Source organism: Oncorhynchus masou, chromosome 11, assembly GCF_036934945.1.
Source record: "Oncorhynchus masou masou isolate Uvic2021 chromosome 11, UVic_Omas_1.1, whole genome shotgun sequence".
NCBI lineage: Eukaryota > Metazoa > Chordata > Actinopteri > Salmoniformes > Salmonidae > Oncorhynchus > Oncorhynchus masou.
The window spans coordinates 49,522,434-49,538,650 of record NC_088222.1 but is presented as its reverse complement, the minus strand read 5'-3'; the positions used below and the strand labels follow the sequence as shown (position 1 = coordinate 49,538,650).

At 41.8% G+C, this 16,217-nt stretch overlaps 1 protein-coding gene across 1 annotated transcript in view; it reads right to left on the bottom strand.

The window, feature by feature from the left end:
- The window catches only part of LOC135548794 (neuronal vesicle trafficking-associated protein 2-like), a 33,546-nt gene extending 19,296 nt beyond the window's left edge, over positions 1-14,250 (bottom strand). The window contains exons 1-3 of the mRNA XM_064978718.1: positions 14,045-14,250; positions 13,491-13,658; positions 1,197-1,313 (exon numbers count right to left, since the gene is read on the bottom strand). Coding sequence (XP_064834790.1) covers positions 1,197-1,313; positions 13,491-13,619 — 246 coding nt within the window. The 5' untranslated portion in view covers positions 13,620-13,658; positions 14,045-14,250. The remainder of the gene's footprint in view (positions 1-1,196; positions 1,314-13,490; positions 13,659-14,044) is intronic.
- Between the last annotated feature and the right edge of the window lie 1,967 nt (positions 14,251-16,217).

The window sequence follows — 16,217 nt, the reverse complement described above, 5'->3', positions numbered from 1 at the left end:
GTTGATAGCTCACTGCGCCTTGCAGTCTGCAAGGGAGGGCCCTCCTTGTTTCCGGGTCATATGTCTCCGTCTCATCCTCCGGTGTGGGAGGGAAGGCCAGGCATGGTCGATCAAGCCTCTCCACTCTGCCACGGAGGGAGCAAGGCAGAAGATATCCGCCTCTCGCTCAGTCACAACCCCACTCAGACAAGCTTCACAGCCTCTGTTTGTGTTGAATATCTAATTCTCTTTCTTCTCTGCTGGCTCCTCAAATGACCTTAACGGCAAAAGCCAAACTTCCCCTCTCTCTGCTCTCCTTTCTCCATCTCACATTAATTATAGTCAAACACTCTGCAGAACTCTCTCTTCCATCAAAATGTAACAGTACCAAATGGTTATAGCCTCACTCTCATCGACTGTATAAGGAATTGTAGCTCTTTGATTTGAGGTGTGGAGGGGACAATGACCACTGCTATTGACATTCATCAAGCAGAGGGTGTGTTAATTATGGATGAGGTCAATCCATTTCACTCTATGCTCTGGGTCTCCACTGACTGTTCGAGACAGAGCTGCTCTGGGTAAGATAGTAGTGCATCTTGGTTTGAATATCATCCTGGAAATCGAATTTGTATGTAAATAATGTGATAAATTCAGATGATACAGACAGAATTTACTCAGGTACTGTGGATCGCACACTGTAATATTCATACAGGCATTCAGTACAAGCTTGCTAGCTCAAGTATTAGAGACTCTCATGAGTTTATGCATGACTTCTGGCTACCATGACAACCAAATTACCATTTTGTTTCCCATAGAGCACCTAAGAAATTAAACTACCATCCGGATCCAATGAAGTTGATGCTTTCCCAAAGATAACCATTGTTCCTGATGAGGAGTTATGTGCTTAGGGACCAGAATTATAATACTGAAAACGCCAGCCGCAGCCAGGGGGGGCTGGTGGGAGGAGCTATAGGAGGATGGGCTCATTGTAATGGCTGGAATGGAATTCATGGAATTGAGTCAAACATGTGGTTTCCATATGGTTGATGTGTTGGCTGCCGTTCCATGAATTCCATCCCAGACATTACAGTGAGCCCATCCTCCTATAGCTCCTCCCATCAGCTTCCTCCGGCAGCAACGTAGCTGTTTAGCACATCTTAGCACTGAGGGAATAGTTGGTACGTCTCAGTGAATGAAGAAATAAACTTTCCTAGTACCTTGATTCTCTCTGATACTCCATCAGTGAAGCTGATGGTGAACTCCTCCACCTTGGGCACCTTCAGCTTGGTTTTCTTCTGGTCCGTTTGGTACTCAGTCCGTGTCTTCACCACCACCTGCAGGGAGAGGAAAACAATACACAGTCAGTCGGTTACAGTGACACAGCACATTATCACTAATGGGTTGGCTGGACTTCAGTTAGACACAAGCCATAAGCCATCATACCACAAAGTCTTACTGTTACGTCATCACTGTGTTACATATACAAAAGGGCAAAGGCAGAGAGGAAAACTAAAACCTCTGCCAAGCAACTGTCAGGGGGTGGCTATTTTAGGCACTGTCCCGTATGATGCCCGCCAATCAGAACCAATCAACGCTCTTTTAACATGATGTAGAAGAACAGAGAGCTGGGTAAGCAGGGGTCTGTCCTAGTAATGTCACTCTGCTATTCTTCACTGAAATTGGCTCAGAATTGCAGTCAAAATACAGTGGGGGAGAGAGAGAGATACAAATGTGCAAGTGTGAGCCTCATTTGGCTGCTTGTATGAATGTTACACCTAAGGTGTCAGCAGAAAGTACTATGCAGGAAATGACTGATGAATTCAGCAGTTTGTACTGCTGGTTCCATATCACATCTACAGGCCACTAGACTGCTTCTCCCAGCTGTTAGACACTATTCACCTGAACCTCTCTAACTTGACAAAAGCACAGGAACTGAGTGACGCTAAGCACTTCCAGTAATGATGGATCAAGGAATATATTTCCAAAATAATTACGCCTTCCACAAACCCCTGGTACCTCCACTCTCCAACTCACAATCTGGAATGAATGGCATTATATTATCCTGAAGTCTCCAAGAGGAGACTCGGCTACTGCAATTACAGCCTCTCCGACTCCCTCCCGATCACTTTGACATTTAATTTTCCTCCCGAATTACCAGGCTGTCTGCACCCATTTTTCTCTCCATGCTCCCCTTTATTATTTGAGAGACCCTGTTATCATTACCACTGTCATTTCATTTCTCATTCATAGATAAAAGCAATGGTTAGGCTACCCTTGGGTGAGGACCTGCAGTTTCCCAGGTAGGGAATTCTAGTCAATGGAAGTACTAGGAGCTTCTCCTGAGTCATATAATCCAAAAGCGTCTGTATTTGCATTATAATTTACATGGATCAAAATGGCTAATAATAAAGGATGGGCACGGTTATTCAAATATCCAAACGGACGTTAGTATTTGAATACTTGCAAGAGTATTCATTCTTTTAAGAGAAAAAAATCATAGACCTATTTTAACAATGAAAAGGCTTTATTGTCTCAATTAAATATAATGTTATGTAACATTGCTACACACAATAAAACAACAAACTTTTGAATATAGTTCTTATGACGTGGGCCCCATAAAAAGACAAGAGCTGTGTTCGAATACCCATACTAACAAATTGTATACTACATACGGTACATAATGAATATATACTACCTTCTATATACTATTAGTTCATTTTAGCATACTGTAAACGAACGGTATCCCTTTCAGTTGAGCGTACTAGCACTTTGCCTGTCTACCGGAAGTTAATGCTGATGCTATTGTACAATGTATAAAATAGTAAAAATAAAGAAAAACCCTTGTGTGAGTAGGTGTCCTAAAACTTTTGACCAGTAGTGTATAAATATTTTTGGGGGGGAGCCTGTTTTGCATGTTATTTTGGCATTAATGTATGTCACATATCAGTTTGCAAACAATGTAAAACAAGTATATACAGTTGAAGTCAGAAGTTTACATACACCTCATTTAAACTCAGTTTTTTCACAATTCCTGACATTTAATCCTGGTAAAAATTCCCTGTCTTAGATCAGTTAGGATCACCACTTTATTTTAAGAATGTAAAATGTCAGAATAATAGTAGAGAGAATGATTTATTTCAGCTTTTATTTCTTTCATTTCTTTCAGGCCTCCTTGCTCACACACGCTTTTTCAATTCTGCCCACAAATTGTCTATAGGATTGAGGTCAGGGTTTGTGATGGCAACTCCAATACCTTGACTTTGTTGTCCTTAAGCCAATTTTGCCACAACTTTGGAAGTATGCTTGGGGTCATTGTCCATTTGGAAGACCCATTTGCGACCAAGCTTTAACTTCCTGACTGATGTCTTGAGATGTTGCTTCAATATATCCACATAATTTTCCTTTATCTATGGTGCCATCTATTTTGTGAAGTGCACCAGTCCCTCCTGCAACAAAGCACTGCCACAACATGACACCACCACCCCTGTGCTTCACGGTTGGGATGGTGTTCTTCAGCTTGCAAACCTCCCCGTTTTTCCTCCAAACATAACGATGGTCATTATGGCCAAACAGTTCTATTTTTGTTTCATCAGACCAGAGGACATTTCTCCAAAAAGCACAATCTTTGTCCCCATGTGCAGCTGCCGTAGTCTGATTTTTTTATGGCGGTTTTGGAGCATGTGCCCCATGTGCTGAGCGGCCTTTCAGGTTATGTCGATGTAGGACTCGTTTTACTGTGGATATTGATACTTTTGTGCCTGTTTCCTCCAGCATCTTCACAACGTCATTTGCTGCTGTTCTGGGATTGATTTTCACTTTTCGCACTAAAGTACGTTCATCTCTAGGAGACAGAACACAACTCCTTCCTGAGCGGTATGACGGTTGCAAGGTCCCATGGTGTTTAGAAATTGGAAATTGCTTCCAAGGATGAACCAGACTTGTGGAGGTCTACAATTTTTTTTCTGAGGTCTTGGCTGATTTATTTTGAATTTCCCATGATGTCAAGCAAAGAGGCACTGAGTTTGAAGGTAGGCCTTAAAAAAGATCCACAAATACACCTCCAATTGACTCAAATGATGTCAATTAGCCTATCAGAAGCTTCTAAAGCCATGACATTATTTTCTGGAATTTTCCAAGCTGTTTAAAGGCGCAGTCAACTTAACGTATGTAAACTTCTGACCCACTGGAATTGTGAATTGTGAATTACAGTGAATTATAAATAAGTGAAATAATCTGTCTGTAAACAATTGTTGAAAAAATTACTTGTGTCATGCACAAAGTAGATTGCCAAAACTATAATTTGTTAACAATAAATTTGTGGAGTGGTTGAATAACTAGTTTTAATGACTCCAACCTAAGTGGATGTAAACTTCCGACTTCAACTGTATCATTGAGTTTATAAAGTCGCATTCAAGCATGGTCTCTTTTTTGTTTTCTTGAGTAAGGCAGTTCCAAAATGCAAGTGTTTCAGACTAGATCAGTGCTTTCTGTGGTGGTGGGGCAAACCAGCAGAAAATACAGAGTGTTGCGCCGTGATTGGCTCAGTGTTCTGTCACTCATAGGGATACTACGTCACCGCCAAGTCTAAGGGGAGACATCGAAAATTCGAGCCCCTTGGGTGCTGCCATAGAGTTACATTAGAAGAGCCAATCCAAGAAGGCTCAGGGTCATTGGCCACAGATAAAATTACGTCAAATCACATTATATCTACAGTAGCTTTGAGTGGGCTGATCATGTCAACATCATACTTTCAAAACCTTAGCTAGCAGTCATCATCATGAATCAAGTCGACAATCTACTAGAAAATCCTTTTTTATCCTTGTCATATGAAGAGAAATTATAGATAAAACGTATCGGTGCTCAACGGCCATTGGACATAAATTCAACAATGAGTGATGGACCCAAATTTGGTATTAAGGGGCTCTTTTTCAATTTTAAAATGATAAACGTTCAACATTGGCCATGCTGTCAATGAAGCATGATTTGTGTCGCACTCAAAACAACTTTTAACTCGGAACTGCGAAAACTTCACTTCAGTGAGTTCAAGACAACTGGAAAGTCAGAAATAAACAAGCTCCGACCCAGAAAATATGTTTTGAATGATCACCCAACTCCTAACAACCCAAACCTAAAGATCAATGACATCATTATTCAACCTTGTTTTTTTCAGAGTTCCCAGTTGTTTTGAAAGCACCATAAATCCAGAGAATGCCAGACTTTGATGACAAAATTTGCCCACGAAGGACCGCTGCACCACCTTCCTGTTCAAGTGAGCACAGCACAACAAGGCGTCCAAAAATGTATTGTATGCTGCTGCATAAATTATATAATATGCCAGGGGGATATGTATACTTTAGCTATGAAAGTAATACTAAGTGTATGTTGTGTAGTAAGATGTTAGTAGCCCATGTGCCTCACCCTAATAATTTAGTCAATTTACCCCTCTTAATTTAGCCTACTATTCTGACTTGGTGGTACATGTAGCCTATAACCTGTTTTAGAGAAATTTAATCATCAAAGATTTTAAGAGCTTTCATTGTCTGCTTATACGCCCCCTTTAGTTATCCTACGGTTCTGACTTGGTGTACATTTGGTGTACAGGGAGAGCACTGTAAGAACGGCCCATGTTCTGAATTCTGTCGCTGTACATTTCAAAAGTGCTCAACAAATAGTTATATTGACTACGTCCGTCCTAGCTCGCTCATTAAGGTCTTAATTGAAATTACAGATTGCCTCTTATCCGCTTGTTGTCCCCTTATGCCATAGTTTGTACATCTCAATTGTCATTAGACACCACATTTGCTTAAGCAAGTCAGCCATATCAGCTATGTTTTTTTAAGGCAGTATATGAGGCTGAATGTACTGTTTTGCTGCCAGACAAGGCACCGCTGATAGCCAGATGTAGCAGTGGTAAGAGGTTTGGACTGCTTTTGGGACGGTTTTATGTAGGCCCTAACAGTTTGTGGGCACCGTTTGTCACCGTTATATTGCAATTAATGCATTGTTTAGTGTTGTGTTGTGTAGTGTAGTAGCTTTGCTGGCATGCATCCCACTTATACTTAAATTTGCCCCACCAATATTTACATTTTAAAATCACCACTGGTGATGCCTTATTCTAAATCTACAATCTACAATCTACACACAACAGCCCATAATGACAAAGCAAAAAACAGGTTCAGACCTTTTTTCCCCCCATTGTTTTACTAATTAAAAAATAGCTTATTTACATAAGTATTCAGACCCTTTGCTATGATACTCCAAATTGAGCTCAGGTGCCTCCTGTTTCCATTGATCATCCTTGAGATGTTTCTACAACAAATGATTGGACATCATGTGGAAAGGCACACACCTGTCTATATACGGTCCCACAGTTGACAGTGCATGTCAGAACAAAAACCAAGCCATGAGGTCGAAAGAATTGTCCGTAGAGCTCAGAGACAAGATTGTATTGAGGCACAGATCTTGGGAAGGGTATCAAAAAATGTCTGCAGCATTGAAGGTTCCCAAGAACACAGTGGCTTTATCATTCTTAAATGGAAGAATTTTGAAACCACCAAGACTCTTCCTAGAACTGGCTGCCCAGACAAACTGAGCAATCGGGGGAGATCACTCTGACAGAAATTCAGAGTTCCTCTGTGGAGATGGGATAACCTTCCAGAAGGACAACCATCTCTGCAGCACTCCAACAAGCAGGCCTTTATGGTAGAGTGGCCAGACAGAAGCCACTCCTCAGTAAAAGGCACATGACAGCCCGCTTGGAGTTTGCCAAAAGGCACCTAAAGACTCAGACCATGAGAAACCATGATTGAACTCTTTGGCCTGAATGCCAAGCTTCACGTTTGGGGGAAACCTGGCACCATCCCTACGGTGAAGCATGGTGATGGCAGCATCATGCTGTGTGGATGTTTTTCAGAGGGAGGGACTGGTATATTAGTCAGGATCGAGGCAAAGACTAACAGAGTGAAGAACAGAGAGATCCTTGATGAAAACCTGCTTCAGAGCGCTCAGGACCTCAGACTGGGGTGAAGGTTCACTTTCCAACAGGACAACGACCCTAAGCACACAGCCAAGACAACACAGGAGTGGCCTCGGGACAAGTCTCTGAATGTCCTTGAGTGGCCCAGCCAGAGCCCGGACTTGACCCCGATCGAACATCTCTGGAGACACCTGAAAATAACTTTGCAGCAATGTTCCCCATCCAACCTGACAGAGCTTGAGAGATTCTGTAGAGAAGACGCATGTCTGAAAATGTGGCCACAATCATAATGTGGACAAGTTCAGGACACATTAGAAATGCAGGTGTGCCAAGCTTGTACAGTGGTGTCATACCCAAGAAGACTCGAGGCTGTAATCAATGCCAAAAGTGCTTCAACAAAGAACTGAATAAAGGGTCTGAATACTTAAGTACATTTATTTTATGTTTTTTATTTTTAATACATTAGCAAAAATGTCTTAAAAAACTATTTTTGCTTAGTCATAATGGGGTATTGTGTGTAGATTGATGAGGGGGGAAAAACAACTTAATCAATTTTAGAATAAGGCTGTAACCTAGCAACATGTGGAAAACGTCAAGGGATCTGATTACTTCCAGAAGACACTGTAGGTAGGGATAAAGTGACTAAGCAACGGGATAGATAATAAACAGTAGCAGATGCGTATGTGACGTGTCAAAAAAGTTAGTGCAAAAAAGGTCAATGCAGATAGTTAACCAATAGCTGCCCGGACTATGAAACAAACTATTTAGCAGTCTTATGGCTTGGGGGTGGGAGCTGTTCAGGGTCCTGTTGGTTCCAGACTTGGTGCAACGGTACCGCTTGCCATGCGGTAGCAGAGACAATAGTCTATGACTTGGGTGGCTGGGTCATCCTCTGATACCCCATGGTATAGAGGTCCTGGATGGCAAGGAGCTTGGCCCCAGTGATATCCAGACACAATGCCTCCCTGACTACCTCCGGAGGTGGGCAGGAAGATCTGATCACAATCAGATCACAATGAATCTTTTGATTGTCTACACTTGTCTAAAAATGTTGGCACAATCAGAATGTGGACAAGATCAGGACAAAGGTTGCATGTTAGAACCAGGTTGAAAAGGAGCTAGTGAGTTCTACTCTTCAGATACTCAAAGACGACAAACCAAGTAGCCTATTCAAACCATCTGATTTCCTTGTGTTTCTTGAGCCATGTAATTTGCCATGCTCAGCAAACACAGTACCACTGTAAACACGTCATGAAATGAGCCTTAACTCTACTGTTTCAAATGTCAATAATTCCGCATTAAAAACAAAATCTTTGGTATTTTCCAAGGCTGTATGCCCAATAGTCTTTATCATACCCTACATTACTCCTCTCATATGTATATACTGTACTCTGTACCATCTACTGCATCTTGCCTATGCCGTTCGGGCATCACTCATTCATATATTTGTATGTACAGTGGGGAGAACAAGTATTTGATACACTGCCGATTTTGCAGGTTTTCCTACTTACAAAGCATGTAGAGGTCTGTGATTTTTATCATAGGTACACTTCAACTGTGAGAGACAGAATTTAAAACAAAAATCCAGAAAATCACATTGTATGATTTTTAAGTAATTAATTTGCATTTTATTGCATGACATAAATATGTGATCACCTACCAACCAGTAAGAATTCCGGCTCTCAATTCCTCCTGTTCTCCACTCATTACCTGTATTAACTGCACCTGTTTGAACTTGTTACCTGTATAAAAGACACCTGTCCACACACTCAATCAAACAGTCTCCAACCCCTCACAATGGCCAAGACCAAAGAGCTGTGTAAGAACATCAGGGATAAAATTGTAGACCTGCACAAGGCTGGGATGGGCTTCAGGACAATAGGCAAGCAGCTTGGTGAGAAGGCAACAAATGTTTGCGCAATTATTAGAAAATGGAAATATTCAAGATGACGGTCAATCACCCTCAGTCTGGGGCTCCATGCAAGATCTCACCTCGTGAGGCATCAATGATCATGAGGAAGGTGAGGGATCAGCCCAGAACTACACGGCAGGACCTGGTCAATGACCTGAAGAGAGCTGGGACCACAGTCTCAAAGAAAACCATTAGTAACACACTATGCCGTCAAGGATTAAAATTCTGCAGCGCACGCAAGGTCCCCCTGCTCAAGCCAGCGCATGTCCAGGCCCGTCTGAAGTTTGCCAATGACCATCTGGATGATCCAGAGGAGGAATGAGAGAAGGTCATGTGGTCTGATAAGACAAAAATAGAGCTTTTTGGTCTAAACTCCACTTGCCATGTTTGGAGGAAGAAGAAGGATGAGTACAACCCCAAGAATACCATCCCAACCGTGAAGCATGGAGGTGGAAACATCATTCTTTGGGGATGCTTTTCTGCAAAGAGGACAGGACGACTGCACCGTATTGAGGGGAGGATGGATGGGGCCATGTATCGCGAGATCTTGGCAAACAACCTCCTTCCCTCAGTAAGAGCATTGAAGATGGGTCGTGGCTGGGTCTTCCAGCATGACAACGACCCGAAACACACAGCCAGGGCAACTAAGGAGTGGCTCCGTAAGAAGCATCTCAAGGTCCTGGAGGGGCCTAGCCAGTCTCCAGACCTGAACCCAATAGAAAATCTTTGGAGTGTGCTGAAAGTCCGTATTGCCCAGTGACAGCCCCGAAACCTGAAGGATCTGGAGAAGGCCTGTATGGAGGAGTGGGCCAAAATCCCTGCTGCAGTGTGTGCAAACCTGGTCAAGAACTACAGGAAATGTATGATCTCTGTAAATGAAAACAAAGGTTTCTGTACCAAATATTAAGTTCTGTTTTTCTGATGTATCAAATACTTATGTCATGCAATAAAATGCTAATTAATTACTTAAAAATCATACAATCTGATTTTCTGGATTTTTGTTTTAGATTCCGTCTCTCACCGTTGAAGTGTACCTATGATAAAAATTACAGACCTCTAAATGCTTTGTAAGTAGGAAAACCTGCAAAATTGGCAGTGTATCAAATACTTGTTCTCCCCACTGTACATATTCGTATTCATTCCTTTACACTTGTGTGTATGTTAGTTATTGTGAAATTGTTAGGTTATATTACTTGTTAGATATTAATGCATGGTCGGAACTAGAAGCACAAGCATTTCGCTACACTCGCATTAACATCTGCTAACCATGTGTATGTGACAAATAAATTAGATTTTTGATTCGATTTTTTCTATTTATCCAACCACCTTGGGGAAATCTACTGGCATGGCACCTAGTCCACTTCAACAACTCCATCTCCAAACAACCACAAAATATGTACTTATCTGACCCTCTACATGGTATATCTTTAAAGAAAACATTTAGAGGCGTGTATCAAACGATTGAGATGATGAGTCAAAAAAGTTAGTGCAAAAAAGGTCAATGCAGATAGTTAACCAATAGCTGCCCGGACTATGTAACAAACTATTTAGCAGTCTTATGGCTTGGGGGTGGAAGCTGTTCAGGGACCTGTTGGTTCCAGACTTGGTGCAACGGTACCACATGCCATGCGGTAGCAGAGAGAATAGTCTATGACTTGGGTGGCTGGGTCATCCCCTGATACCGCCTGGTATAGAGGTTCTGGATGGCAGGGAGCTTGGCCCTAGTGATGTACTGGGCCGTATGCACTACCCTCTGTAGCACCTTGCAGTCAGATGCCAAGCAGTTGCCATACCAAGCGGTGATGCAGCCAGTCAAGATGCTCTCAATGGTGCAATACTTTTAGGGATAGGGCTTGGTCAAAAGTAGTGCACCAAATAAGTAATAGGCTTCCATTTGGGACATATCCCATGACTTCCTGTCTGAATAATGCACATGAATCACTGCATCACTGCTACCAGGAGTAATGAGGTGAAACGGAAAGGAAGAATACCAAGATACAAAGCACCCAAATATGCTCTTTACATATGCTATATTCTTTTTGATGTTTTGATGTGTTCACTTTACTAAAAAGCACTGCAGTTATATATTGACTAATTTATACTGTACAGAGTAACAACATGGCATCCCTCATCCAACAGGCTCTCAGATCTCTGGGCCAAGTGATAAGTCATCCAGTTCACTTTGGCAAACAGCAGCTTGTTCTTGAAAGAAGTGCAATAAAAAGTCCCGGCCTGGAGCCTCAATTCTTAAGAAAATGATTTATTCAAAGTGCTGCATGTACCACTCTCCACTACACTCCGCAGGTCAACCATTTCTAGTCAAGCTCTGCTAGTTTCCCTGAAATCACTGTCCATCCAATCAAGATATTGGTGCCCCTTTAGGCGCATCCCCGGCCGTCCAGATGGGATCAAGGCTAATTCCTCCCCATTCCCTCAGCACTGGCCTACTGAGGATTGTGTTTATCAGAGACATTTGTCTCATTTCTGCCCAGTAGCCCTGTGTAGCCCTGGTCCCACAGCCAGCAGTGGTTAGAACGATAAAAACATCTGTAGCTCACGGACAACTCCTCCCACACAGGATGACAGAATGGACTTAAACCCACAGTGTTCTTTTTGAAGGTACAATGTGTATATTATTCGGAGGGGGAGTAATGGTTGACTTTCCTTTTCGTCTATTTCAAACATCTTTTTTTATACATCCATCTGAGAAACGTTTAAAGGTAATACAGGGACATTATTTTCATACAGCCAAGAAACTCTGAGAAAACATGGTACTGTAGCATCACCTCAGGCTTGGGAGGCTTTTTACATGAGGGTGAAAATAGAATTTGCGTAAAGCAGAATGTGAACTGTTCCCACTGCTATGGCTTATCTGTATAGCCCAACGAAACCACCCTGTGCCCACTCTACTCACACCACTGCCCCCAGAGCTCTGAGAGCCTCAATGGACCACCTCTCAATCTCTGACAGGGATGAACTGGATACAAGAATGACCGTTCTTTGAGTGGAATCTGGAGACTGTAGGCTCATTTAGACCCGTTTCTAATGTGTCCTGATCCAGTTCACATTATGATTGTGTCCGCATCCCTCCCTATATGCAAGTTATTTGACATTCTTTCGTAATATTTATTTTGACACATATTGATGCCATAAGTCAATGATTTTAGAGGGTGGAATAACGATGATTAAAATGTTTTTACTGTCCAGATCCATCTACACTTGTAAGATATCCAGACACAATGCCTGCCTGACTACCTCGAGGTGGGCAGGATGATCTGATCACAATCAGATCACAATGTATCTTTTGATTGTCTACACTTGTCTAAAATTGTGGGCACAATCAGAATGTGGACAAGATCAGGACAAAGGTTGCATGTTAGAACCAGGTTGAAAAGGAGCTAGTGAGTTCTACTCTTCATATATTCAAAGATGACAAACCAAGTAGCCTATTCAAACCATCTGATTTCCTTGTGTTTCTTGAGCCATGTAATTTGCCCTGTTCAGCAAACACAGGACCACTGTAAACACGTCATGAAATGAGCCTAAACTCTACTGTTTCAAATGTCAATAATTCCGCATTAAAAACTAAAACTTTGGTATTTTCCAAGGCTGTATGCCCAATAGAGTCTTTACATTTTTTCTTTCTCCAACCACCTTGGGGAAATCTACTGGCATGGCACCTAGTCCACTTCAACAACTCCATCTCCAAACCACAAAATATGTACTTAGCTGACCCTCTGCATGGTAAATCTTTAAAAAAACAAACATTTAGAGGCATTTATCAACCCATTGAAAATCCTGAATGGTGCTCCAATTCCTCCTCGGGCGGGCATGGAATAACACAGCAGAATCCAAGACGAGGGCTGAAGCACCACTCTGCAAAGGTGCCAGGGCTCTTCCCCTAATGTTTACTACAGAGGGTTCAGCCTGCATGGGGCCATGGGTTCTTCTGTGCTGCTGATCAAATAAGCCAAACACAAGCCTTATGATAAGCTGGGAGCTGACAAATAAATCACAGAGGAGCATCATTTCAGCATATCAGCATTCACTCCTGAAGTCAAACATGCATGAAATGACTTCAGCAGGTACTGTAGGCCTTGTGATAACACAACAAAGGATCTGTCCTTCACACCTATGGAAAAAAGAATCATTCTCAACTACTTTGATCATATGGAGCTGTTTTGATTGAAAATCACTTCAAAGTAAGATTAAATTATGTGCATTATTAAACAATTAGAAATATCATCACTCATATCAATCATATTAACATATTCAGTTCAGTGAGGCAGCACTGGAAATGTAATAATCAAAACTGTTATATGGCTTTAGTCAATTCATGAATCATCCTGTGTAATAAGATGCAGCAGTCTGGTTCAAAAATAAAACCCCTTGTCAAAGTAAATTAGGGATGACATGTTTGCTGGTTTCCTAGAATGGATGATGTGCATCCCAGTTATAAACAAAAAGGGCTTCTTTAATCTGCGCTTTAAACAAAGGAGGCAACAGGGCAATTGAGATGACAAAGAGATGGGTTTGCTGTTTTATTGTGTAATGGCTTTGGCCATAAATCAAGGAGTGTGTGTGAATCAGAGGAAATGTCAGCAGACAGACAGTCCATTTTACCTTGTCTGGGGCTCCATACTGGAGATTACCGACATCCAGAGGGGTGATGAGCGGCACGTTTTGGAAGCCATCCTCCACACTGACCGGTTTAGCGCCTTTGTCTTGTAGATTACTCCCCAGTTTAACCATCTTTACCAATAGAAAAATAGTGCACTTCTCAAGCAGATGCTGTAAATATGACAGACACGGTTAGTTAATTGTACATGTCTAATTTATCAAACAATAAACATCTACTGAGCACGCAAATCAATGTTTTTTCTTTGAACATTAAATTACATACATCGGATTTGAACTTTAACTTTATAATTATACTTTTTTACAGTCTAATAAAACGCTCGTTTTAATTTTCTAAATATTGGATAAATTAAATATTGGTGGTAAAAAAAAAGGTGGAAAATCCCATTTTCCAGCGCCATAGAGCAGGCGTCAAAATAAATCCTATATCCGTTCATAGGCTAACTGCATAGGGATGCACCTGCAGTAGCCTAGCCTAGACTACTTCGCCATTCTTTTCGTCCAAAAACAAAAGAGCTCAAACTAAAACATCTACTTACGATGGGCGCACTTGTATAAGTCCTTTTCGTTTCTTCGTCTGCTGTTTTGTTATATCAAAGACAGGATGCAAGGAGCAGATGCATGCAGGCAGACCAGGCGGAGTTGCAATCGAAGCTCAGCGATGCTGATGCAGGGAACTAGACAGCCCGATCGCTGCAGAGACTAGCGGGCTCCGTAGGCAACCCAGAACCCAATTCCAAACACTTCCTCCTCACTTTATGCTTGCATCTGGCGCCGCTAGGGGGATTTTTGAATGAAATCGCACATTTGTTATGCCTGACTTGAAAAAGACCACAAACCGCATTTAGTTGTGTTTTTTTAGTCTTTATCGCCACCTAGAGACAAAGTTAGAACTGTGCCGTGTCTGTATATCTCCCTCTGCATAATAGTCTATCTACTGGAGGCTATATAGGCTTGGTAAAGAAGGACTAAAGTGCAAGACCGTAAAAAGGGGCATTATTGCACTTCAAAGTCCAAATTTGACAGATGTTTTGAGACATCAAAAGTGATTTAAATGTCAAGAAAGGTCCACGTCCCAGGCCATCTGTTTTGTATATCCAGCCCCTATGCCACAAATAATGGAAAAGATAATCAGATGAGAAAGGCAATGATCATCAAATATAAATCTCATGCATTGAAAGTGTCAGCCTATGTTTTATCTGTCTGTCTGTACGTTATATTAAAGGGCTGTATTGTCCACCTGTTTAATCTGGCCATCAATACCAAAATCTGTTTCACTAAACACCATAAGAGGGCGCAAATATACATGAAAACATGCATCCATCCCGTCAATCTACTGTATGAACAAGTAAAACATGTGGAATTGGGAGCTGGGGGGACATATGGGCGGGTTAGGGTTAGAGTTAGGGTTAGTGTTAGGATTTGTGCTTAGCATTACAGCTGTAGGGCCATTGCAATACCCTTTTAGGGTTCGGGTTTGCTGTTATTATTACAGCTTTAATGCTAACCTCAAACATAACCCTAACCCTAGCTCCATTTGTCCCTTACCTCGAGAAACAAACTTCTGCCCTCAGAATAGCATCAATTTGTCAGGGCATGTTGACTCCAATACTTTCCACAGTTGTGTGAAGTTGGCTGGATGTTCTTTGGGTGGTGGACCATTTGTGATACATTCAGGAAACTGTTGAGCGTAAAGAACCCAGCAGCGTTGCAGTTCTTGACACAAACCGGTGCATCTGGCTCCTACTACCATACCTCGTTCAAAGGCACTTATATAAATCTTATGACTTGCCCGTTCACCCTCTGAATGGCACACATACACAATCCATGTCTCAATTGTCTCAAGGCTTAAAAATCCTTATTTAACCTGTCTCCTCCCCTTCATCTACTCTGATTGAAGTGAATTTTTCAAGTGACATCAATAAGGGATTATAGCTTTCATCTGGATTAATCTAGTCAGTTTATGTCATGGAAAGAGCAGGTGTTCTCAATGTTTTGTACACTCAGTGTACTTGTTGTACTGTAGATAAAAATAGTGGATTCATCCAAGAACCATATATGTGCCTTTTCAAAATAATCAAATAGACTTCACGAATCATTATAAAAAGTATGGAAAATATAAGTAAAGTACAATTGAAAAGAAGTAGAATTGGTTCTACAATCATGCCTGACAAGGCCAATAAAATCCACGCCACGCTGGGAACCTGCCTTCCACAGGTGATAAGCATGAGGCTCGGTTTAATTCCTTCAATTATTCCTCTCTTCACCTCGGTGTGAACAGGAACGATTCACACTACTAACACAAACAATTGGAAAATGAGACTGTTTAAACTGTTGCATAGTGTTATAGCCTGCTCACCTGCTGGACGTTTTGTGCTGAAGTTTGTACTTGTTCTCATTAGTTTCCTAATCACAAACAATTTGCTAGCACAATGAGTAAGATGGCTAAGAAAGCAACCGAAACGTGTGGCTATGCCGGGTTTGTGGTGGAGATCATGACCCCAGTCATGCGGTTATAGTATTCCTATGAAAGATACTCACAATTTATGTGTAGTTTGTCTTGGCTTGGAACACGCTCAGGTGGCCCTCGCTCGAACCAGTCAGTGTGCGCATTGCCACATACGTGTGGACAAACTCCCTGGCAAGACATGTAGCATTCTTGAGGAAGCTTGGAGTTACCGATGGCGACTTTCCTTTCCCGAATGCAGGTAC